This window comes from Paralichthys olivaceus, chromosome 11 (assembly GCF_024713975.1).
Source record: "Paralichthys olivaceus isolate ysfri-2021 chromosome 11, ASM2471397v2, whole genome shotgun sequence".
Lineage (NCBI taxonomy): Eukaryota > Metazoa > Chordata > Actinopteri > Pleuronectiformes > Paralichthyidae > Paralichthys > Paralichthys olivaceus.
The window spans coordinates 7,925,699-7,951,721 of NC_091103.1; the positions used below are offsets into that span (position 1 = coordinate 7,925,699).

The 26,023-nt window shown below is 40.6% G+C and overlaps 2 protein-coding genes across 18 annotated transcripts; one reads left to right on the plus strand and one right to left on the minus strand.

The window, feature by feature from the left end:
* Window positions 1–377: 377 nt before the first annotated feature.
* LOC109634430 (von Willebrand factor A domain-containing protein 5A-like) lies at window positions 378–10,555 on the minus strand. Of its 16 annotated transcripts, XR_011244549.1 has the most exons (21): window positions 10,359–10,552; window positions 9,972–10,053; window positions 9,523–9,725; window positions 9,194–9,416; window positions 7,427–7,593; window positions 7,208–7,322; window positions 6,943–7,118; window positions 6,769–6,857; window positions 6,524–6,668; window positions 6,089–6,168; window positions 5,897–6,011; window positions 5,736–5,805; window positions 5,647–5,697; window positions 5,010–5,113; window positions 4,478–4,680; window positions 4,168–4,230; window positions 3,633–3,662; window positions 2,779–2,844; window positions 2,338–2,513; window positions 1,580–1,703; window positions 378–1,484 (listed from the first exon to the last, which is right to left on the minus strand). XR_011244549.1 is itself a non-coding variant. In XM_069534451.1 (20 exons), the coding sequence occupies exons 2-20, from the start codon at window positions 10,012–10,014 to the stop codon at window positions 1,408–1,410; spliced, it is 2,358 nt and encodes a 785-aa protein (XP_069390552.1). In that variant the 5' UTR covers window positions 10,015–10,053; window positions 10,359–10,555; the 3' UTR covers window positions 378–1,407. The 16 variants fall into 16 exon arrangements, 13 of the variants coding, with proteins under 13 accessions (XP_069390552.1, XP_069390542.1, XP_069390553.1 ...); XR_011244547.1 differs by having other exon boundaries at window positions 2,315–2,513; window positions 5,647–5,805; window positions 10,359–10,550; XM_069534451.1 differs by having other exon boundaries at window positions 378–1,487; window positions 2,338–2,510; window positions 5,647–5,805; window positions 10,359–10,555.
* A 157-nt stretch (window positions 10,556–10,712) lies between these two features.
* On the plus strand, window positions 10,713–16,296 carry LOC138412029 (lebercilin-like protein). Of its 2 annotated transcripts, XM_069534463.1 has the most exons (7): window positions 10,713–13,799; window positions 13,889–13,925; window positions 14,312–14,450; window positions 14,558–14,805; window positions 15,049–15,291; window positions 15,469–15,568; window positions 15,773–16,296. In XM_069534463.1, exons 2-6 carry the CDS (start codon window positions 13,920–13,922, stop codon window positions 15,538–15,540), a joined length of 708 nt encoding a protein of 235 aa, XP_069390564.1. In that variant the 5' UTR covers window positions 10,713–13,799; window positions 13,889–13,919; the 3' UTR covers window positions 15,541–15,568; window positions 15,773–16,296. The 2 variants fall into 2 exon arrangements, with proteins under 2 accessions (XP_069390564.1, XP_069390561.1); XM_069534460.1 differs by lacking the exon at window positions 13,889–13,925 and having other exon boundaries at window positions 13,607–13,799.
* Window positions 16,297–26,023: the final 9,727 nt, after the last annotated feature.

Consider the following 26,023-nt stretch of genomic DNA (forward strand, 5'->3'; position numbering starts at 1 on the left):
AAAACCACAGTATGAATGTAGTGTAAATGTCTGTCACTCACAACATTAAACCTTCTGTCCATCACATTATCAGGAATGAATATATTTAAATTTAAACATGAACTGATATAATTTCATTGATTAAAAGGTCAAAGGTCAGGGTTATGGTGACCTCATGTCTGTTCCATTCTCACATTATATAACAGCAGAGTCAGTTTTACAGTGCAACCGTCCACTCCGACATGAGGACACACTGATTGGTGGTTGAATTCAAAGTCAAGGTGTGACCTCAAAAAACATGAGGACAAAATTGCCACCATGTGCTTTTGAGACACATGAGCAACCCAACAACATAATCCATCCTGCCGGAATTCAAAACAAATACAAAGACGACAAAAGACAAAGAGAAAATACTATTTAATGAGTTTGAACAGTCTCAGCGCCTCTTTATATATGACATAAAAGAAAAACATTCTTATTATTTGATTAGGTAGAAAACAGAAGGAGGACATCTGATGATATTGTCTCACACAATATGTATTTGTGTGTGAAAAAATGCATCTGACCAGTTAATTACTGTCAGTTGCTGGGGATGAAGATCAGCCCAGCTCCACTTTTGAAAAGAAAGTAGAATGACAATACTTAAATATCAATAAACTTACAGAAGCAACACTTATCCAAATACTGAACCGTCAAAATATTTACTAACAAAACATTAGTGAATAAGCTGAAAGACAGAGAATGGATATTTAAAGGTACATTTTCACATTGTTGAAGATAATTATTACAATGATTTATTCTTAATGGTACCAAAAAATGTCCTTATTTATTAAATTATATGTTTTCAAATTTGATGAGAAAAGCTCTTTTGCTGTCTCCTGGTGGCCAAATACAGATACTACAAAGTGTAGGCACCATCCTCCTTATTTTCTCACACACAGAAGCAATGATCAGCAGGCAGCAGATAAACCGAATATGCAGATGATAGTGTTTGTTTCACATCGAGCGAACAAAAGTTAAGATCCAAATAAAACAGCTGTAATTAAAACAGAGTACACATGACAGACAGTAAAGTTTAGACCCATGTGGATTTTGAAATGTGGAGGCCGGTATATGTTGTGCACTGTAAACTGGAAGTGTTTTCAGAGAGTCATTCAATTTGGATTAGAACAACAAGAAAAACAACAATTTGGTACTCACCCATTTATATGATATGGGTACAGTGCTTGAAAAAGGTGCAACATGTTTTTTTGAAGTTCTGCACGACTGAGCTATTTATTTTCACTTTGTCCAAAGATCCAAGTTTAATTGGTTTAAGTGAAAACAGTTTCCAATTAAAACATTAAATGGCTGAAAAAGCAAGAATGATTTCATATGCTGTGCAAATTCAACAAAGAATAATAAGGCATAGTCAGTTCAATTGTAACTTCAGAGCCCCAGGACGTTTCTCTGCACCTCACAACCCAACAGTGTGTTTCCAGCTTCCACACACTCTGCTTCACATGCTGCTGACACAAAAGCACAGAAGAAGAAAACTGAGTATAGACCAAGAGTTGATTCTGATCTTTGCACACTGTTATGAACACAAAGCAATAACTACCACTCTGAGCACGGAGCCAGGACACAGCCTTCATAGCCAGAAGCTCCCACTCTTGCTTGGCATCCATCTTGAAACCATGAAGCCAGATCAGAGCCAGAATGGTGGCCCACACTTCCTGGTTCACCTAATGAACCAAAGTGAGAAACATTCAAACGTTAAGGAGCATGAGTGTCGTTATGACCATACCACCACTCCCTCTGCTAAGGACTTAAATATACACACAATACATAGAATAGCTATTGCATGGTATTATACAGTACAGTGTACAAACCATAACAATTATTGTTGTATAACTCTTCTATTGTGTTATCATACATGTATTATTATTATTTGAAGTAGTAGCAGTAGTAGTAGAAGATAGAAGAGTTTTCTATTGAACTGTACTTTGCTCAAAATGTATGTACATATTCATTATATATATACATGAAAGCTTTTTGAGCTATATTGCTGTTTATTCTATGATATTATATCACATTTCACACAACTGCAAACATGATCATACACCCAGCTCATAACTAGCGTATGCACTGCCTGCACGAAATTTTGTCCACTGCAGTATTTTTTGTATTAGTGAGTTTTATGTCTAACTGTAATTAAATAGTTCTATTTTATTCTCTTTTTTCACCTTGTTCTAACCAAGATGTCATAAGCTGCTGTTGTATATTTCCTCTGTTCGTGTGCTGAGCCCTTACTGATCTCTGGTAGCAATAAATATGTCTGAATCACTTGTTGCACCTTCAAATGCGACGGCAACCCACCGATGGAGGCTTTGTGTTCTCCACCTCGTCGCTGGTCTTTCCCACAGCAGCAGCCAGAGCGGGATCAAGCAGCCAGCAGCCAGAGGCCTTCTGCAGGGAGACCAGCTGCAGCAAAGGGTCTCTGGGTGGTGGCTGCTCTGGCTCAATGACAGCATCACTGCATGCAAAGGTTTCTGCTGAGAGAATCAAAAGGGGGAAATGTGAACAGAAAACCAATTCCTCTAAACCCACATCTGTAAAGAACTCACAGATGTGGGTTTAGAGGAATTGTAGGGACTGTATTGTGCAGTCATATCAGAAGTGTAAAACTTGCAGCCTTGAAGTGAGATGCACACAACACATGGAGTCCAGACAGACACAAAGACATGCTGTGAGATTTAGGGTCCTGTATGTCCGTAGGAGCTTTGACAGATATACTTTAGTAGTGTGAGAAGAACATACCACTTGTTTGCTTCCTGTCGCTCTGAGGTGAGACACTCTTGAAGTATTTGCCAATTCTGCTGAAAACTGATGACAGAGAAGAAATTTCAAGCAAAACCTCAGGAGTGTGTTATTCTACATTTTAGAAATACACGCACACAGTTCAAGTGAGCATGAAGACCCAACCCTTTGGCTCGCACACAGTTCAGAACACACTTCACATGCTAGTCACATGAGCACAAGTGTGACCCCCCATCACATACACAGACCCATATGAACACTATGGCAGTAGGTGTGAATGTGAGTTTGAATGGTTGTTCATCTACACCAAGAACACTGTGATGCTCTTTGCAATAAAAGCAAATCTTAAAACTGAAGAATCATAACTAACAAAACTATAATTCCATAGCTGTACCTGAGCTGTTAGGTAAATACAAACAGATATTGAACCTGTAATTAAGTCAGTAGCCAGTCAGATTTAGCTTTAGCAGCATTATTTTAATAGATTTTTCTACCATGTATTTTGCAAGGCACTTTTTAACCTTGTTGAGATAAGTGCTGTATTACAGCATTAGAAATGTAAGTAAAGCCTTCTTACGTGTATGAACTCAATTTATCCACCTCAGCCTGTTGGCTTTGCTCTGACTAAGAGCATCACACTGCATATTTGAGTGAAAGTAAGAGTGTGTGAATATATACAAAGCTCCTGGTATTATCATTTTAAAGATTCAATGTTCATGAATGTGCATATTATGGTGGGATTAGTTCTCCCAGCAGAGTCCTTCTTGCTGCTTGTATTTTTGTGACAACTACCTCAAAGAACCATAGCAGCTGAGAAGAGCAGCAGATTTCTGTTTTTTGACTGTATTTGTTACCTGATTTGACTTTCTTCTTCACAGACTTTCCTGAAAATTATGGGAAAAAAGTTTGAAAAGTTAAAATCTTTACAATTTCAAAACAGAAGAATTAGACTCCAGTAGTTTAAGAAAAACTATTCTGACAAATTAACACAATGTCATTTCATTATTTCTCTTGAAATACCTTTTTTTTGGTTTTACTCAGTGTCAACAAGCCAAAAAGGGTTTATTTTTCATTAACTGTTATTAATTGTCATGTTTAGGAAGCACCCCAACCTAAATAAATCATGCACACCTTTCATGCTGAACTAATATACTACAATGGCTGGCTGTTGTGTGCCTGAATTTCTTTTCATACTCATATGAGGTCATTGCGGCCTTGACCTTTGACCATCCAAATCTAAAAATTATTTTCTCCAGGTATTCTTGAGATGTTGGGATCATTTCTTCTTACCAGAGAAAAGAACTGTTGTGTTGAGTTATAATATTTTTGTTATGATCGGAAATATACAAGCTGTGTTGGATTCAAAATTTAACTTTTAGTATATACTACCTATGATGCTGCTCCATGGATCCTCCTCATAGAAACTCATCAAACCAGATTTGAGAAAAATATCTTAGAGGAAAGCAGAATACATTAAACCAGTGGAGGTTGGAAGTTAAAAAACACAACATTGCACAATAGAAAACGTAAGTGCTCGGCCATCACTTCAGTAAAATACTGATATAGTAAATGAATTGTTATAAACTAATTTACTACACCATGAAGATGTATTTAGTCTTCAGGGTTCAACAAAACATAAACATGTGTAAACAAGAATAAAGACATTTAAAGTGACAAATTCATTCTGTGAGTCTTTCACCAAGTGTTGGGATATGCCTGCACAACAGAGGTCCTCTAATCGGCTCGCCGTTGCCTTTGTTGACAACAATGAAGGCCGTGTATGAACTGCTCACTCCCGAATGGACACTGAGCTCCACCACCTTCTCATTTCCCTCCCCATATCTCTCCTCCATCTCCAGGGAGCAAATCAGAGTCCGAGCACCCAGCCTGTGGATGGTTAATCTGCAGATGGGAGAGAGGAGTGAACATGGGGGAACCTTATCTTACATTTTAAAGAATGCAAACTAGGTTTATCTAACCTCTCCTATTATAGTTAAGTGCAGCAAAGATTTATATATCAGCTCAGATTTCAACATGCAAGTTTGTCACTATCACAACAGCATCAGTAACCTTCTTTCAACACTGCCAGATGAGTCTAAAACCAGCTCACTTACTATTTGCTATTATCGCTCTTCATTCGCTGGACATTTTGGGTGAATTCACCTTACCTTACCTTATCTTTGAATTCAACCATAAGCATAATATTTCCAAATGTTAGCACTTCTTCTTACCCAGTGTCCTCTGCAGGTTTGAGAGTGAAGTGGAGCTGGTTCTGAGAGGGATGACCTTCAAGGCTATACTGCATCGTCACACAGCCCTCTGCTACTTCTGAACTCTGAGAAAACATCACAGTGGTAGAAACCATGTTTGGTAAACTTTGTTAAAACTACCCTAAACTACCTATGTTCAATATTTTGCGTAATTATGAAAAGCAGACAAAAAAGATTTTTCTCCACTTATATAAGGTTTGCTTCATGTATATCTGTACTGTACATTTGTGTTAAATAAAGTTGTTACACATAAAAACACAGAGTGGAAGTAGAGTTAGTTTTTCTCTGCACCATGGTTCTCCTTTCCTAACTCCTTGCGGATTGTCCTTCACATCTTTCCTTGAACTCGTGACATGTTCCATCAGGGTCAAGGAATAGTGGTTAGAATAGAAGATTATTTGGACTTTCTTAACGCACCCCAGGGTTATTTGTTATTTTTAAAAATAAGAGAACCCTAGTGACCAAAGTTACATATTTCATGCGTAATTTGACAACCTGATTTAAAAAACAAACTAGTTAGGGTATTTGTTCACTTTGACAAATCCAGTCTAAGATGTTGAATAGGGATGACAGTGTGAAGAGATGCCGCTGCTCCTACCAGTCCAGTGAGCTGTGCATAAATCAGTGTCCTCTGACCCTGGAAAATTGCTGTGATTGGTGGAGAGAGAACAGTGACAGACACTCCCTTTGGCAAATCCCATGTGACCGAGATGTCCTCCATTGCTGGATGCAGAGCAAATCTCAACGACTGCATCACCTGGCAAAGAAAAATAAGTATTTACCTTTTGATAAGATGATCCATGATTTGATATTATTAGTTCTTTTTTAGATGATCAAAATTATCTTACTTTGGGTTGCATCTTGTCACTTCCTGTGATGAACTGAGCATGACCTCCTCCTTCCTTGGCCAACCCATTGATAAGAGCAGAGCTGGCCCCTTCCCCGATGCCAAAAGAGAAACACCTACAACACAGTGTTAAGAGTTTTACAGACAGCACTACAACATGGGACACACTGTGAGCAGGACTCTGTGGTTTCACCTGTGGGAACCTGAATTCTTCTTCACCAGATTGATCACTTCTTTGGTGTTGCACACCTCTCCGTCAGTGAAGACAAAAAGCTGAGGAGGAGAGTTTTGACAGGAGTTACTGTACATACCAGCACACCCAGTAACATTCAGATTTGAACATGCTTGAATAGAAAAAGACATTAGGAAGTCTATGCTGATATGACATGCATGTTAAACAATGTGAAGAAAAATTCTATAAATAAATAATTACATAAACAAATGAATTAATAATACAGTGTGTGGTGAAAAGGCAATTTCTGAATGAGTGAATTGATTTATTTCTACATTTATTGAATTATTTCTGTATTTCTTTGGGGTTAACTCTAAAAAGTCTTTGTTTGCCAGTATAGGAACAAACAGAGAAATAGCCTTTATTTTTTGTTGATACTGCTTTAATTAGAGTTACCTGTCTAGGTTGATTAGGAATGCAGGGCTGGCTGTAAATATGTTTGAGTGGTTCAAGGATCTCTGTTCCTCCCAGATCCGCCTGAATCGCTTCGACTATCTTCAGAGCCTCTTCTAAGCTCTTCTCACTGTACTCCACACTCTTACTGCCATCGCACACATTCATGTACACATGCAAACACACATTCACAAGCATTAACAACAAGGACAGGAAGAGATCTGTTGTGTGGATGTGAGGTGACTTACGGGAAGATGTGTTGAAAGCTCGAGCCAAAACTGTAGATGTTGAAGTAGCAGCCCATTGGTAAGCTCTTCAACAGGAGCATGAGAGTATCCTGAGGAAAGCAGAGACAAGATGGTGAAGAAAACTGTGTGAGAGTCACTATGAAAGGTTTGATGACAGATAAACTCGCTGAATACCCTTGCACTGGCAATTCGAGTTTCCGTTTGCTTGCCGCCACTCATCAGAAAATCCATACTCCCAGATCGATCCAGTAGGAGCACGAACTCTCCACATGAGGCGAGTGAAGACATCACAGACTGGGGGAACTCAGGGTACAGGCTCAGCATCACGACTGGATCACCCATCAGACTCCCTGAAACATAATTTATTCCAACGTGTCTGATGATGACGATGAACAACTCCCAATGTCGGGCAATAAAAACCTGACTAGTTTTCACTCACCAGGTTCAGCAGAGGCCTGTCCTGCCTCCACCACAGCAGTGGGCTGGTGAGCATCTTTGTAATAAATCAGCAGCTCAACATCTCTGTCAAACTTGTGTCCTGCAGCCAACTTGACCTGCAGTTCACAAAGCACACTCATAAATATCAACACAGTTATATACGTAGCTCTCAGTGCTGAGGAACAACCACACACAGCAGACATGGGAGCAGTCTACCTACCGTGGCCTGGGTCTGCTCTGTGTTGACGTACTGGAGAGGCTCCAGAGAGGAGCTGGACTCTACTTTAGAGACTGGACGAGGAGACGACACTCGGACAGAAAAAGACAGACTGTAGGGAACCAGAGAGGCTGGAACAGAGGTCACCTGCACACTGGCACCTTCACTACCTGTAAACAATATGAGTCAAATTAGAAATGCTGTAGATATTACACACTGAAATGATTCAAGGACTTGAGTCTTTGGTCTGTTGGACATTCTGGGCTACACAGCATAAATAAAGAAAACACAACATCCCAAAATATTTTACTGACCAAAAGACCAAAAACGTGTCAGCATGCTTACACAAAAGCTTTTCCTCATGTTAATACATCCATGACTTACTTTAATGCTTATACAATGGTACTTTTAGGTTTAGTAATTTAATGGCATTGCATGATTTATTGCATCACACCTTCAGTGCTCTAAAACCTTGCTTTTATTTCCTTTTCTTTTCCCTCAACCGTTGCTTGTTAGTTTGTGATTTTTATGTTTCTATTGCTAATGTTGTAAATACTGTTAATTCCTAAATGTTTGAATAACATGTTAATAAAATGTGCGTCTGTGCTTACAAGACAACCATGTATGAGTGTGAGCAACTGACAACCTAATGAACTGTGTTCCAGTTGTGTGTCCAAATGTGTTTTGGCATCCACACAGTTGTACAAACACCAACATGTGCATTTGGCAATTTCTGGAAATACGATAAATGAGTTAAGTAACTGTCTTCCTGGAACTATTGCATGTTTCAGTATTGGGACATACAGGTTTCAACCTGATTATGAAACAAATGTTGGTAAAATAAAATAAACCAGCCCATATCAAAAAAATTGTCCAATCTTATTTCAGACAAAACCCACATCAAAACTTTCATATGAAGACTAAACACAGAGTCAGTGTGGACACATCACATCTATCCCAGCCTCCTTACAAACTATTCATATTCAGAATCTGAAAACATCACATCACAATGTGATCACAATCTTTCTCCAAACAAGAATCCAGCTTGTCAGGGTCCCCGTTATTCGCTTGTGCACAGACCATAGACTGAATATAAGAAGGTTCAGATCAATTAGCATCCTATGAGGGAGGCCCAGCTGGCAGTAATGAGCATGTGGGACCATAGCTGTGAGAAAAAAACCCATTTGTTAACAATGGCGGCTCCCAAAGAGGTTAGTGTAAATGCTGCTGGAGCATCAGCTATAACAGAGCTGGAGAGTACGGGGCACCAAAAGCTTATCACGATGGAAAGAAGTTTTCGCTCTTTGGCAACGGTGAGAGATGAACAGACAGAGGGTTCATCGAATCACCTGCCAGATATGTCTTGAACGCATCTGCCTTTTCAGATGAAGCCTTCCCAGTTGGTTCTGTGTAACAAATGATCTAGTGCATCTACCTACTACATTATTCTAAGTCTGTCTTTTTGATAGGGTAAGAGTCACAAGCCTGTTTCTAAGGATTGGCACAGACTGTATATAAAGAATGACGCATCTCCACTACCTTGCACTTTCCAGAGATGAAGTCAAAATATCCCAGATACAAACTCTGCCATGATACACATTAGTAGCCAAATTCTGAGCAGTAGCAATTGAGGGATTAAGCCGCTGTACACTGATCTCACAAACTACAGGCACACACAGTGGGTATTCATGGTCTTTGAGTACTGCCAGTGTCATGAAGGTGAGTTTCTGAGTTTCTGGTTTAGTTTCAGGTGCTGGCTGGCCCTCCTACCTTGAGGTTGGTAGCGAGGGTTGAGCACAGCAGGCAGACAAAACCTCAGCCCGTCATCCGCCTGCACAGCCAGCTCAGTGACGTACTCCAGCCTGATGGAGGCGCTCTCTCCTGGAGGCAGACTGCCCACATTCAGAGTGAATATATCTGGACTCTGCTCGCTCTCCTCTAACAGGAAGGCCTGCTGACCGGAGCTCAGCGCATCATCATACTCCTCATGAGCCTGAGGACACAGACGACACATGTGAGCAACATTCTCTGTGTTTTACTTTAAGATCTGTGTTCTTTAAGATCCATCACTGTGAGTGAGACGTCACTGTCCAGCTCACCTGCTGTTTCTCCTTAACCACAGCTATAATCTGTGTCTGTCCAATCTGAGCACTGAAGTGACAGACAGCAGCGTCTCCAGGCAGAGGGAAGACAAAAACAGCCTCCAGAGGTTTGTCCTCCTTGTTCTCGTAGTTCAGAGTAGAGACCACTGTCGCCACATGGTCCCTCACCTCCAGCTCCACCTCAATGCTCTTCAGGGGAACTGAGCAAGAAACAGCTGATTGTTAGCAGTCCGTGGATGTAGATGAGAAGTAATCAACTCTGACAAACCAACCCATTGACAACCAATCTTTTCAAAAAATCTTGCACATGAAAGTACATAAACACAAATGAATTATTTCAACCATTACTGATGCTTGTGATAATATCATAGTGTGTTTAACATTCAATAAAATGAAGCCTTTACTTCTGTGATGGATGTTCTGATGTTTTCAGCTCTGCACTTTACCTGGTTCTTTCTGGATAGTGAGCAGACCACAGGAGTTTGACATCTTTCTGAACCTCTGCAACAGGGATCTTTGTACTGTCTGCTGTAGGTGAGTTATAAAATTCTGATGTTAGATACTCTGCATTATAATTTGATTTTAGGAAAAAGCCAAGTATCTATATTGCAGGAGTTACCTTTGAATTAAATCCAAAATTGTAGCTTTGTTCAGATCTATAAACTTAAATACACATGAACCCCTTGCTGTGACTATGATTATTACTCTGCTATCTTAGCTCTAGCAAGTCGTCCACTAACTGCTTTTTACTCTATCCAGAATGAGATTAATCAACAATACATTACATTAGTGCTGTGTTAGTGTAGTAAAGACAATAAAACAAGTACACCTACTTCTAGTTTTAAGCCTACCTCTCCTCTCTTCTTAGGGATGTAGTAACATGATGTGTCGAGCAAAACAGGAAATGACAGTCCTGCTGTTGCAACACTACATGGAGAAACCACACCCACCTCTTTCCAAATCTGGAAGTTCTGGTTTATGACTCTTCATTTGCACTTCTCATGGAAAATAAAAGACCACAAAATGACAGTATAGGTATAAATAAGGAGGCTCTGCATAAGTATAAATAAATACACAAAAAAATAAAGAAATACACAGGTCATGCTCCACTGAGCAGAGAGGGGAAGGAACTAGGGAGCAGAGAAGAGAGAGAGAAAGGGGGGGGGTCAGTAAATCAGACATCATTACCTCGATGCCTTTTAAAAAAAAAAAAAAACCTTAAAAAACATTGGCACATACTCCCTCTTTGCCAGCCACCTCTCCTCTCTTCACCATTTTTTTCTCTGCTCACCCCAACTGGTTGAGGCTGATGGCTGCACACACTGAGTCTGGTTCTGTTAGAGGTTTCTCCCAGTTAATGAGGAGGTTTTTTCTCTCCAGAGATGCCAAAGTGCTAATGTTGTCTGACTTGTCTGAGCATTATGACCCCAGAAGGGCTTGCATATAGCTTTTGAGTTATAGGTGTACAAACACTTTAGTCGGAAATTCTAAAAAAAAGCCCATCATCACCCAAAGGGTCACACATCTGTCCTGCTGTAAACTATGGTAAGTAGGTAGTCTAATCAAACTTACCCCAGAGGAGGAGATAAAAAGCTTCTTAAATATAGCACATGTGTATAGAAAATTAAACAGTGTTGTGACTGATGATGAAGGAAGTAATAATATAATACACTAAATTATAAAGTCCTAAAATCATATTGCACAATTCAATATGCAACATAAAGCAGAAGTGCAAACCTGCCTAACTAAAAACTAGTGTGTACAACAAGGTTACAGTTACAATACCAAAGTGCTCTTTTACTTAATTAATTATTATGGGGTTCTTAAATTAAACGGAATAATAATATAGGCTGTGGATGATGTGCTCTTCCGCAAAGGTGATCGGTGCTCTAAATAGTTCGGTCTGCCCTTCGCCTTGGGTGATCACAGTTTAATTTTAGTAGTTGGGAAACCTATGGGTGTGGTCATCAATACAATGCCACTTTTTACACTGTCAGGTGTGGCCGTAAAAGGAGGCATTCAATTAACAAAGAAAGCACCTTATTTAATGCAGCTTTCCCTTTTTCTCAACTTATTCACACTTCCCAGTCAACTGCCTGTTTCCCTAACTCATTTAAGGAGGCAAGAGTAAACCCTTTCCTCAAGAAACCCATCCTCAACCCATCCGAAGCAATTAACTACAGACCTGTCTCTCTTGTTCCCTTTTTTTCCAAAGCTCTCGAGTGAGCTATCTTTAATCAACTCTCTTCCTATCTTCACCAGAACAACCTTCTCGATCCTCACCAGTCTGTTTTCAAGGCAGGCCACTCAACTGAGAATGCCCTCCTTGCTGTCTCTGAGCAACTTCACACTGCTAGAGCAGCCCCTCTCTCCTCTGTGGTCGTTGTTCTAGACCCATCTGCTGCATTTTACATGGTGAACTGCCAGATCCTTATTTCCTCCCTTCAGGCTCTGGGTGTCTCAGGCTCTGCTCTCTCCCTGCTCTCATCCTACCTCAAAGACCATCATGTCTACTAGGTAACCACTTACTACTGGGGTCCCTCAAGGTTCTATCCTGGGTCCTCTCCTTTTTTCTCTATACACCAACTCTCTCGGCTCTGTCATTTACTCACATGGTTTTTCCTACCACAGCCACGCATATGACACCCAACTAATTCTCTCTTTTTCCCAATCTGAAGCACAGCAGCACGAATCTCTGCTTGTCTGACTGACTATCAGTGGATGTTTGCACTCCTCTTGAAAATCCATCTTGACAAGACCGAGCTACTTTCGCTTCCAGGGAAAGGCTCTCATAACCATGACCTTAATATCATCATCGACAACTCTGTTGTAGCCTCTACCCAGACCACTAGGAAACTGGGTGTGACACTCGACAGTAAACTCTCCCTTACTGCCAACATTACTGCAACAACCCGCTTGTGTAGATACATGCTGCACAACATCAGGAGAATACATCACTTTCTCACTCAGAATGCGGCGCAGGTTCACGCCTAGTCAAACACAACTCCCTCCTTGCTGGTCTGCCCGATAGTGCCATCTGACCACTGTAGCTCATCCAGAATGCAGCAGCTCGACTGGTCTTCAACCTACCTAAGTTAATTTACACTACTCCGCTCCTCTGCTCCCTTCACTGGTTACCAGTGGCAGCTTGCATCCGCTTCAATTTACTTGTCCTGGTGTACCATGCTGCGAACAGAGCGTGCCCAGCCCATCCAATACATGGTTATATCTTACACCCCATCTGCCCAACCTCACTGCCAGCGACACCTAGGCACTCAACAAAATATGTAAGTATGAATCATAGCCCAACAAATAATGTTTTACCTAAATGGAATAAATAAAACTGAAAAAATAATGTATTATCAAAAAGCCATCAAAATGATTACCCTGAATATGAGTGATTAAAAAAAAAAAAAAAGCAAATTTGTTCTGGTGAAAGGGAAAAAGAAAGTATCTCCAGATGATGAACCTTTGGAGGTGATTGGTGTGAGGTGAGCGTGTGTGAGGAGGACAACACTCCTGCATTGTTTAGACACACTAGTCAGTTTGGTTATTGCCACCTTTGTATTTATTTCGATGAAGCTATTTTTGAAATAGTCAGGCCTAGTTTTGTTATATTTATTTTATTTATTTGGTAACTTCTTTTGTTCCTCCTTACCCCATATTATGTGATTGTGAGTTCTGTTTGCATTTATAATTAAAATAAAAGACACCTTATTTGTCAAATCTCCTCTGACTCATCACTTGTTGTTGGTGTGATATGGTCCTTCTGTACCGCTAGTTCCATGCAGGGGATGTAACAATAGTTTTTTTTTTTTTTAATATTCAGCTTTTCCTGCATTTTTTTGAATTTTTGAAGTGTTTATCAGAAACTTTTAGGGTAGTGATGTCACTGCTTGATGACATCAACATGGCGACATGTGGCACAGAAAAATAAGCTATATCAGGCTTGAGCTACAATGGTTATCATCAACTTGTGTTTATTTTTGTATTTCTTCTTAAGAAAAAAAAATCCAATACAAACAAATATATACAAACAAAGAAATGTGTAAAAAATGTCCCCTATCAATGACATACCTTTGAAGCTTAAGAATCAGTCTTTATATCAAAGGGTCAGCTGATCAATGGCCCTTTCTATACCTGTGTCTGTGTTCTTTGTCTTTTTTGTTATTGTTATTGTCCTATTATTATTGACACTAGTAGATGGCGGTAATGCATCTCAACATTGGTTGCCTCCTGCCAATAAACCGAATAAAGAAGAAGAGCTTTGTCATGTAAGTCTATGACTTAAAAAAAGTACATTTTAGGGAAATAAAATTGCCGCCATCTACTGCTGTACTTCTCTTTCCCTTTTTTTTTTTAGAAGAAGGAAGAACAAGAAGTAGATGCAGTAGATGGTGGTAATGCACCTCAACATTGGTTGCGTCCTGCCAATAAACCGAAGAACTTTGTCATGTTTATGAATTTAAAAAAGTACATCTTAGGGAAATAATTTGAGCACAGCTAACATGGCGACAATTCAGTCCAGCCAGCCATCTCTCTCTACACCTTAATAATAATGTTATTTAAAGGCAGGGACAAAAGAACAACATTTAAATATGAATATATTGAAATATAATTTATATATTCATTTATATTTAAATATACAATCCATAAAATTGAACAGAAGACTTATTTTAGTTATGTATTGTTTTTATATTATAACAGTAAATACGGTCCTAAACCTCCTTTTACCTTTGGTAAGGTTAAGGCTTATGTTTCCCTGTATTTATTTTGAATTAAACAGCACAGTGAAACCATGGATGTGAAAGAAAAGGAACTTAAGAAGCCTGCATCTGCTCTCAAGAGTCATTGTGGCATTGACGCTGCAAGCTCCAAGGCATTGGAAAAGCAGAAAGGATCAAAACTATCTGGAAAGAACAAAGGTTTTGTATTCAATATGGTTTTAACGTGTGAGGTTGGAATTGTTGTTTTTTGTAATGTAAATATTGATTTTAATTTAATGTAAATACACTCGCCATTTTCACCTCAGGTACAAAAACCCAAGGAACTGCTCACAGCGGAGTCCAGATGTTGCCTCGGAACAAGCCCCAGCAGGTTTCAAACACAGAGACTCGGTCTAAAAACCAGCTTCGCATCAACAAGCTGCTAAAGTGGGAGGCGAATCTAAAGCAGCAGCTGATTGAGGTCCGGAAGGAGAACAGACAGCTGCAGACTCGCCACAATCGAGAAACTGTGCAACTGCAGCGTATTTTAGAGGTAGAAACCAATTATGCAGAGGTAGGTCGCTGTTGATTATGTTCCTCTGGTGTCTCTCATGCTCGTTGAGATTTGAATCATTATCAATTGTTATGTGCACGGTACTGTCAGTGACAAACAATACAGGTGTTGGTGATTTCCAATCCTTAAAAATTAGAATGCTTTTATCTGCCCCATGCATTCAAAATCTGCTCCCATGTATTACCCAAGTAAAAAAAAAATCCAGTTCTGTGTTATAAATTTTTATGCCATTCCTATTCCCAGACCATCACCAAATGCAAAAGCGAGGTCCACGCCCTGCAGACTTTGATCCATAACGCCAGTGCCTGCCGTAACCGCAATGCAGCTAAGCTCAAGCCCATGGAGGCTAAGTTGGTGGAAATAGATAACACTCTCAAGGAAATGAAGCAAGTCAGCAAGGATCACGACCTAGAGGAGCGTGAGCAGCTCACCCGCAAGTTGGCCAAGGTTACTATCGATCTGGAGCAGAAGGACAAGAAGATAGAGGTACAAAGAGAATGAGTGGGGTGGTCATGAGGGTTATGAGTCCAGTGTCTCAGCCACCAGAACTCAAACCAGCATCTGTAGTTAGAGCCCAAATATGTTGATTAAAACCCCTGAGGTTTTCATTGGTAATGTGCATTTTTATGATTTAATTTTTGTTATTTTTTTCCTGTGTTCTAGCAATTGGAGAGGCATATTCAGTTGAGCCAGGCCTGGTACAATCGCCAGTTAGCCAGTCTAAACAGAAGTTAAATGCCATGACTGCAACTCATCCAGGACAGTCAGTAAATTAAAAAGATTATTTAATATGAACTTTACCTCAAATGATATTAAACTCTAACTTTTTTTGGCCTTACTATACTCTAACTTTTTTTGGCCTTAATATACTCTTACTTTTTTTTTGGCCTTACTATACTATGACTTTTTTATGCCTATTTCACTTTGTACTCCCATAATCTCTCTCTCTTTTTCTCTCTCATTTCAGATATCTCTGACCCCAGGACCTCAGGACAACAACTTTTACCATTATTGCTTTTATTAATTACAATATTTCAGTAATTAAGTATTATATGAGGGATGGACCCAGTGGAGGTCGCCAGTCTGTCGCAGGGCTGACATGGAGGGTCAACACTCAAGTGTTCCCGGTCTCTCTCCCCTCTCTTTCTCCCCTCTCTCTTTCCCCCCCTTTTTCTTTGCTCACCTCAACTGGTCGAGGCAGATGATGCCCACATTGAGCCTGGTTCTGCTAAAGGGTTTCTCCCTGTTAATGAAGGAGTTTCTCCTCTCCACAGTCGTCAAAGTGCTTGCTCATTGTGGGAACATTTTGGTTTCTCTATATTAATTTTTCTTGACCTTCTATAGAAAGTGTCTTGAGATAATGTATATTATGATTTGGCGCTATACAGAGAGAGAAAGGGGGGGGGGGGTCAGTAAATCAGACATCATTACCTCGATGCCTTTTAAAAAAAATAAATACCTTAAAAAACACTGGCACCTCCTTGCCAGCTACTCCTCCTCTCTTCCCCATTTTTTTCTCTGCTCACCCCAACTGGTCGAGGCTGATGGCTGCACACACTGAGTCTGGTTCTGTTAGAGGTTTCTCCCAGTTAATGAGGAGGTTTTTTCTCTCCAGAGATGCCAAAGCGCTAATGTTGTCTGACTTGTCTGAGCATTATGACCCCAGATGGGCTTGCATATAGCTTTTGAGTTATAGGTGTACAAACAATTTAGTCGGAAATTCTAAAAAAAAGCCCATCATCACCCAAAGGGTCACACATCTGTCCTGCTGTAAACTATGGTAAGTAAGTAGTCTAATCAAACTTACCCCAGAGGAGGAGATAAAAAGCTTCTTAAATATAGCACATGTGTATAGAAAATTATACAGTGTTGTGACTGATGATGAAGGAAGTAATAATATAATACACTAAATTATAAAGTCCTAAAATCATATTGCACAATTCAATATGCAACATAAAGCAGAAGTGCAAACCTGCCTAACTAAAAACTAGTGTGTACAACAAGGTTACAGGTTACAATACCAAAGTGCTCTTTTACTTAATTAATTATTATGGGGTTCTTAAATTAAACGGAATAATAATATAGGCTGTGGATGATGTGCTCTTCCGCAAAGTGGTCATCAATACAATGCCGCTTTTTACACTGTCAGGTGTGGCCGTAAAAGGAGGCATTCAATTAACAAAGAAAGCACCTTATTTAATGCAGCTTTCCCTTTTTCTCAACTTATTCACACTTCCCAGTCAACTTCCTGTTTCCCTAACTCTCTTAAGGAGGCAAGAGTAAACCCTTTCCTCAAGAAACCCATCCTCAACCCATCCGAAGCAATTAACTACAGACCTGTCTCTCTTGTTCCCTTTTTTTCCAAAGCTCTCGAGTGAGCTATCTTTAATCAACTCTCTTCCTATCTTCACCAGAACAACCTTCTCGATCCTCACCAGTCTGTTTTCAAGGCAGGCCACTCAACTGAGAATGCCCTCCTTGCTGTCTCTGAGCAACTTCACACTGCTAGAGCAGCCCCTCTCTCCTCTGTGGTCGTTGTTCTAGACCCATCTGCTGCATTTTGCATGGTGAACTGCCAGATCCTTATTTCCTCCCTTCAGGCTCTGGGTGTCTCAGGCTCTGCTCTCTCCCTGCTCTCATCCTACCTCAAAGACCATCATGTCTACTAGGTAACCACTTACTACTGGGGTCCCTCAAGGTTCTATCCTGGGTCCTCTCCTTTTTTCTCTATACACCAACTCTCTCGGCTCTGTCATTTACTCACATGGTTTTTCCTACCACAGCCACGCATATGACACCCAACTAATTCTCTCTTTTTCCCAATCTGAAGCACAGCAGCACGAATCTCTGCTTGTCTGACTGACTATCAGTGGATGTTTGCACTCCTCTTGAAAATCCATCTTGACAAGACCGAGCTACTTTCGCTTCCAGGGAAAGGCTCTCATAACCATGACCTTAATATCATCATCGACAACTCTGTTGTAGCCTCTACCCAGACCACTAGGAAACTGGGTGTGACACTCGACAGTAAACTCTCCCTTACTGCCAAAATTACTGCAACAACCCGCTTGTGTAGATACATGCTGCACAACATCAGGAGAATACATCACTTTCTCACTCAGAATGCGGCGCAGGTTCACGCCTAGTCAAACACAACTCCCTCCTTGCTGGTCTGCCCGATAGTGCCATCTGACCACTGTAGCTCATCCAGAATGCAGCAGCTCGACTGGTCTTCGACCTACCTAAGTTCACTTACACTACTCCGCTCCTCTGCTCCCTTCACTGGTTACCAGTGGCAGCTTGGAATAAATAAATCTGAAAAAATAATGTATTATCAAAAAGCCATCAAAATGATTACCCTGAATATGAGTGATTAAAAAAAAAACAAAAGCAAATTTGTTCTGGTGAAAGGGAAAAAGAAAGTATCTCCAGATGATGAACCTTTGGAGGTGATTGGTGTGAGGTGAGCGTGTGTGAGGAGGACAACACTCCTGCATTGTTTAGACACACTAGTCAGTTTGGTTGTTGCCACCTTTGTATTTATTTTGATGAAGCTATTTTTGAAATAGTCAGGCCTAGTTTTGTTATATTTATTTTATTTATTTGGTAACTTCTTTTGTTCCTCCTTACCCCATATTATGTGATTGTGAGTTCTGTTTGCATTTATTATTAAAATAAAAGACACCTTATTTGTCAAATCTCCTCTGACTCATCACTTGTTGTTGGTGTGATATGGTCCTTCTGTACCGCTAGTTCCATGCAGGGGATGTAACAATAGTTTTTTTTTTTTTTAAATATTCAGCTTTTCCTGCATTTTTTTAATTTTTGAAGTGTTTATCAGAAACTTTTAGGGTAGTGATGTCACTGCTTGATGACATCAACATGGCGACATGTGGCACAGAAAAATAAGCTATATCAGGCTTGAGCTACAATGGTTATCATCAACTTGTGTTTATTTTGGTATTTCTTCTTAAGAAAAAAAATCCAATACAAACAAATATATACAAAAGACTTTGAGCCGTCAAACCCGTGCCTGCTAGAACAACACGACAGCCAAGCTAAACGCTGTAGAGGATAAGTTGCTGAACGCAAACGACTCTCTTCAGCACCTGAAGCGCCTCAGCCAGGATCACAACCTACTGAAAAAAGAGCAGCTTATCTCCCTGATGGCCCAGGTCTTGGCCAAGTTGGAGCAGAAGGACACGAGGATAGAGGTACAAAGAGGATGAGAGGGGTGGTTATGGGTGTGTAGAAATATAGCGTCTCAGCCACCAGAGCTCAAAGCAGTATCCAAAGCCCAAATATGTTATTATTATTATAACCCCTGTCTTCCTGTGTTCTAGGAATTGGAGAGGCATATTCAGTTGAGCCAAAGCTGGTAGCCAAAGGGAAATGGAAGTTCAACATAACGATGAACTGTATATGCCCAAAGCCTCAAAACCTCACCCAGGACATGCAGGTAAGTTGAAAAGACATTCTTTCTAGTTCTTGCTAAGATAGCATAGGGCAAGCTTGAAACCTCTAAGATGCCGTGATTGGCTTTCAGTATATTCATGTCATATCTAATTAACGGGTCAAACTAAGCATTTATGGGAGAGTTAGATGTTTAATATTTTTCACTTAGTGGTCACCGGTGATACAGAGAAAACTTAAAGATTGTTGTTTTATAGAAGCATTTTCGGAAAGATATTCTCAAATATAATAAAATGTTTTTAAGGATTCGAATGAACTGTCACACCTTTGCTCATGTTGGATATCAGATTATATATTTAATGCAGTTTCTGCTTTTCCTTTTACAGGATGAAGCAAGTGAACTACAAACAGCCCAGATAGGTAAGGCATAGAGATACAAAATAAAACATAACAAGATATTGTCTGAAACACAAATCTGATTCACAGCCAGCGAAAGCAAGGACATTCAAACTGATGGATCCACTGAGGCTCCAAGTCCTGTACAGTCTGATACTTATGGAGGACTTGCTGACGTATTGCGGTGAGCGTATTGCGTATTGTGTCACTTCCGGTGTTAGCTACTGTGTGTTGTATCGGTCTCTTCTCCTCTTCGTCTCTCACTGTACCCTTTCACATCCTAATCATTTAAGCTAATTCTAAGTTACTTTCATAGTTGTGCTATCTTGACTTGTCGCTCATACACCCCCTTGTCTCAGCGACTCGTTCATACAATCACTGTGAGCTACACACTACCCGTTAGCTAAAGCAATTTAGCATTAGCATTAGCAGTTAACAATGGCTTCTCCCTCTCACTCCCCTGCTCTCTCCTGCTCAGTGTGCTTGATGTTCAGTCACTCCTCTGCCTCTTTTAACGATAACGATACATGTGTTAAATGTAGCTTATTTGCCAGGATGGAGGCGAGGATGAGCCTTTTAGAGTCGCGGCTCTGCACCATGGAGAGTAGTGATCGAGTAGTGATGTAGCTAGCCAGTCCCCAGTAGCCGGTGCGAGCCACATAGCTGTAGCTTCTCCAGCCCCCCCCAGCAGTTCCCGAGCAGCCGGGAAGACAGGTCGGCTGGGTGACTGTGCGAAACAAGAAGCGTAGCCCTAAACCGAAGCCCCAGGTTCACCACCAACCCGTTCACGTGTCAAATAAATTTTCCCCACTCAGCGACTCACCCGCTGAGAAACAAACTCTGGTTATTGGCGACTCCATTCTAAGGAACGTGAAGTTAGCGACACCAGCGACCACAGTTAAATGTATTCCCGGGGCCAGAGCGGGCGACGTAGAATCCTATTTAAAACTGCTGGCTAAGGGTAAGCGTAAGTACAGTAAGATTATTATTCACGTTGGCAGTAATGACCTCCGACTACGTCAGTCGGAGATCACAAAAATCAATATTGATTCGGTGTGCACATATGCAAAGACAATGTCGGACTCCGTAATTTTCTCTAGACCTCTGCCTAATGTTTCCAGCGATGACACGTTTAGCCCCACGTCATCCTTTCACCGCTGGCTGTCGAGGTGGTGTCCAGATAACAACGTGGGCTTCGTTAACAATTGGAAAACTTTTTGGGGGAAACCTGGTCTGATTAGGAGAGACTGTATTCATCCCACTTGGGATGGAGCAGCTCTTATATCTAGAAACATGACAACGTTTGTTAGAAAGTCCACACCGTGACAATCCAGAGTTGAGACCAGGAGGCAGAGTCGCAGTCTTACACGCTTCTCTGCGCTTCTATTCAAACAGTCACCATCACAATGTCCTATAGAAACTGTGTCTGCCCCCCGACCACCTAATTTCTTTAAATCAAAAGTACACAGGAGAGGGGTGATACATTCAAACTTAGTCAAAATTAACACAGCCAAAACATCAGCTAAAAACATAACTATAAAATGCGCTTTATTAAATATCAGGTCACTAAATTCAAAATCTTTACTTATAAATGATCTCATTACTGATCATCAAATAGATTTATTATGCCTAACCGAAACTTGGCTACAAGACGGAGAATATGTAGGTTTAAATGAAGCAACGCCCCCGACCCACTCTAATACTCACATTCCTCGGAACACAGGCAGAGGTGGAGGGGTTGCAGCAATCTTTAAATCTGATCTATCTATCAACCCCCGACCAAAAGAGAGTTATAACTCTTTCGAAAATCTTAGAACCAGCCTCGTCCACCCAAGCCTGACGTCACATAAACCAATTAATATAGTCATCATTTATCGTCCACCCGCCCCTTACTCTGAATTCCTATCTGAATTCTCTGAATTTTTATCAGAACTAGTTCTTAAAACAGATCAAATCATTATAGCCGGTGATTTCAATATTCATGTAGATGTTGCCAATGACAGCCTTAGTTCAGCATTTAAATCAATAATAGACTCGATTGGTTTCACTCAACATGTGAATCAACCGACCCACTGCCTGAATCACACTCTTGATCTTGTCCTGACATATGGCATTGACATAGAACATATAACAATATTCCAACAGAACCCGCTTCTGTCTGACCATTTTTTACTTACATTTGAATTCAGAATTGTTAATTACGTCAATTCTGGACTGAAAGTCTATTACAGTCGATGTTTATCTGACAAAACTGTTCACAAATTTAAAGAACTGCTCCCCTCCTCACTTCCCTCTCAGCCATGTGTCAGTACAATACAAGAAGATTATCAAAACCTTTCTCCCACACTAGTTGATAACTTTGTGAATAGTACTGCAGCCTCACTAAAAGCAGCACTTGAAGCTGTCGCCCCATTAAAAAAGAAGAAAGTAAGTCAGAGGAGATTAGCTCCGTGGTGTAATTCCCAAACGCGCGTTCTAAAACAGACATCGCGGAAGCTAGAAAGGAAGTGGCGTTCCACCAATCGCCAAGTCTTCCACCTTGCCTGGAAGAATAGCCTTATAAATTACAAAAAAGCACTTAGAAATGCCCAAACCTCTTATTATTCATTACTAATAGAAGAAAATAGGAACAACCCCAGGTTCCTCTTCAGCACTGTAGCCAGGCTGACAGAAAGTCACACCTCTACTGACCCATCTATTCCTCTAGATCTGAGAAGCAATGACTTCATGAGCTTCTTCGCTAATAAAATTACAACCATCAGGGATAAAATCCACCACCTCCTCCCAGTGAATAACACTGATACATTGTCTGGTCCTGAAACCATAGCACCAGATTTATGTCTAAACAAATTTTACTCTATTGATCTTCCTGAACTGACCTTGTTAGTTTCATCATCTAAACCAACTACTTGTCAGCTGGACTCTGTTCCAACTAGACTTTTTAAAGAAGTCCTCCCCCTAATTGACAGTTCCATTTTAAATCAGATTAATATGTCTTTGCTAACCGGCTACGTACCACAGGCTTTTAAGGTAGCCGTTATTAAACCTCTGCTTAAAAATCCAGAGGTTTTAGCTAACTATAGACCCATATCCAACCTGCCCTTCATTTCCAAAATCCTAGAAAAAGCCGTTGCTAACCAGCTGTGTGGTTACTTAGATAGTAACGGTTTATTGGAAAAATTTCAGTCAGGATTTAGAACCTATCAAAGCACAGAAACAGCACTATTGAAAGTCACTAATGACCTTCTTATGGCATCAGATGATGGACTTGTCTCTGTCCTCGTCTTGTTGGACCTTAGTGCAGCCTTTGACACAATAGATCATAAGATTCTGCTACAGAGATTAGAACAACATATAGGAATTAAAGGAACAGCACTACACTGGTTTAAATCATATTTATCAGATAGATTCCAATTTGTTAATGTTAACAATGACTCCTCCATGCACATGCAAGTTAATCATGGAGTTCCACAAGGTTCTGTCCTTGGACCAATACTCTTCACCTTATATATGCTCCCCTTAGGCAACATTATCAGACAGCACCACATACAATTCCACTGCTATGCAGACGACAACCAATTGTATATTTCCATGAAGCATGATGAATCTAATCGCCTAGTTCAACTTCAGGAATGTCTCAAAGATATCAAGGCCTGGATGACCCAAAATTTTCTACTTTTAAACTCAGACAAAACTGAGGTTGTTGTAATTAGCCCTAAACATCTCAGAGAAACACTGTCTGACCAGATAGTCACTTTGGATGGTGTCAGTCTGGCTTCCAGCTCCACTGTGAGGAACCTTGGAGTGTTGTTCGACCAAGACATGTCATTTGACCCCCATATTAAACTAGTGTCTAGGACGGCTTTCTTCCATCTGCGCAATATTAACAAAATTAGAAACATCCTGTCTAAGCAGGATGCTGAAAAACTAGTCCACGCGTTTGTAACCTCTAGATTAGATTACTGCAACTGTCTATTAGCAGGATGCTCCATGAAGACTGTTAAAAGTCTCCAGTTGGTCCAAAATGCTGCAGCACGAGTGCTGACAGGAACTAGAAGGAGAGATCATATCACTCCTGTCTTAGCTTCCTTACATTGGCTCCCGGTAAAATTTAGAATAGAATTCAAGATCCTGCTCCTCACTTTTAAAGCCCTCAACAATCAAAAGAGCAACATTTAAATATGAATATATTGTAATGTAATTTATATATTAATTTATATTTAAATATACAATCCATAAAATTGAACAGAAGACTTATTTTAGTTATGTATTGTTTTTATATTATAACAGTAAATACGGTCCTAAACCTCCTTTTACCTTTGGTAAGGTTAAGGCTTATGTTTCCCTGTATTTATTTTGAATTAAACAGCACTACGAAACCATGGATGGGAAAGAGCAGGAACTTAAGAAGCCTGCATCTGCTCTCAAGAGTCATTGTGGCATTGATGCTGCAAGCTCCAACCCATTGGAAAAGCAGAAAGGACCAAAACTATCTGTAAATACGGTCCTAACCCTCTTTTTACCTTTGGTAAGGTTAAGGCTTATGTTTCCCTGTATTTATTTTGAATTAAACAGCACTACGAAACCATGGATGGGAAAGAGCAGGAACTTAAGAAGCCTGCATCTGCTCTCAAGAGTCATTGTGGCATTGATGCTGCAAGCTCCAAGCCATTGGAAAAGCAGAAAGGACCAAAACTATCTGTAAATACGGTCCTAACCCTCTTTTTACCTTTGGTAATGTTAAGGCTTATGTTTCCCTGTATTTATTTTGAATTAAACAGCACTACGAAACCATGGATGGGAAAGAGCAGGAACTTAAGAAGCCTGCATCTGCTCTCAAGAGTCATTGTGGCATTGATGCTGCAAGCTCCAAGCCATTGGAAAAGCAGAAAGGACCAAAACTATCTGGAAAGGACAAAGGTTTTGTATTCAATATGGTTTTAACGTGTGAGGTTGGAATTGTTGTTTTTTGTAATGTAAATATTGATTTTAATTTAATGTAAATACACTCGCCATTTTCACCTCAGGTACAAAAACCCAAGGAACCGCTCACAGCGGAGTCCAGATGTTGCCTCGGAACAAGCCCCAGCAGGTTTCAAACACAGAGACTCGGTCTAAAAACCAGCTTCGCATCAACAAGCTGCTAAAGTGGGAGGCGAATTTAAAGCAGCAGCAGATTGAGTTCCGGAAGGAGAACAGACAGCTGCAGACTCGCCACAATTGAGAAACTGTGTTACTGCAGCGTATTTTAGAGGTAGAAACCAATTATGCAGAGGTAGGTCGTTGTTGATTATGTTCCTCTGGTGTCTCTCATGCTCGTTGAGATTTGAATCATTATCAATTGTTATGTGCACGGTACTGTCAGTGACAAACAATACAGGTGTTGGTGATTTCCAATCCTTAAAAATTAGAATGCTTTTATCTGCCCCATGCATTCAAAATCTGCTCCCATGTATTACCCAAGTAAAAAAAAAATCCAGTTCTGTGTTATAAATTTTTATGCCATTCCTATTCCCAGACCATCACCAAATGCAAAAGCGAGGTCCACGCCCTGCAGACTTTGATCCATAACGCCAGTGCCTGCCGTAACCGCAATGCAGCTAAGCTCAAGCCCATGGAGGCTAAGTTGGTGGAAATAGATAACACTCTCAAGGAAATGAAGCAAGTCAGCAAGGATCACGACCTAGAGGAGCGTGAGCAGCTCACCCGCAAGTTGGCCAAGGTTACTGTCGATCTGGAGCAGAAGGACAAGAAGATAGAGGTACAAAGAGAATGAGTGGGGTGGTCATGAGGGTTATGAGTCCAGTGTCTCAGCCACCAGAACTCAAACCAGCATCTGTAGTTAGAGCCCAAATATGTTGATTATAACCCCTGAGGTTTTCATTGGTAATGTGCATTTTTATGATTTAATTTTTGTTATTTTTTTCCTGTGTTCTGGCAATTGGAGAGGCATATTCAGTTGCGCCAGGCCTGGTACAATCGCCAGTTAGCCAGTCTAAACAGAAGTTAAATGCCATGACTGCAGCTCATCCTGTCACACTCAGTCACCCATCCTCCCACTTCTCAGTCAGTCTCCCATCCTTCCACCTCTCAGTACTTTTCCATGGACTCCTCATCTGCCAGCCAAGCCACACCCTCTCACAATCCAACACAGCTGCTCCTCATCACCTGCAATCAAGCCCAGTATATATTCACCAGCTCCACTCTCAGTCAGTGCCAGATTGTTCTACGCCTTCATGCAAGACTTTCCAGCAGTTATCCCCGGACTGATTCTTCGTTGCCGACCCTGCCTGATCCTGACTATCCTGCCTCGTCCGAAACCGGGTAATCACCTCTGCCTTCCGTCCCTGACCAAGTCTTCTGCCTGTTGCTATCTGACCAAGTCTTCTGCCTGTTGCTGTCTGACCAA

Bases quoted from the DNA above. Each gene is read 5' to 3' on its own strand.
- LOC109634430 (XM_069534441.1), bottom strand. From the start codon at position 10,014: ATGTCAAACTCCTGTGGTCTGCTCACTATCCAGAAAGAACCAG. The intron at 9,417-9,522 runs GTGAGCTGGACA...CTGTGTCCTCAG, and splicing joins TGGTTAAGGAGAAACAGCAG to GCTCATGAGGAGTATGATGA. The intron at 7,594-9,193 runs GTAGGAGGGCCA...TATTGTTTACAG, and splicing joins CCCTCGCTACCAACCTCAAG to GTAGTGAAGGTGCCAGTGTG.
- LOC138412029 (XM_069534460.1), top strand. From the start codon at position 13,650: ATGGCCCTTTCTATACCTGTGTCTGTGTTCTTTGTCTTTTTTGTTATT. The intron at 13,800-14,311 runs GTAAGTCTATGA...TGAATTAAACAG, and splicing joins AAGAAGAAGAGCTTTGTCAT to CACAGTGAAACCATGGATGT. The intron at 15,292-15,468 runs GTACAAAGAGAA...CCTGTGTTCTAG, and splicing joins AGAAGGACAAGAAGATAGAG to CAATTGGAGAGGCATATTCA.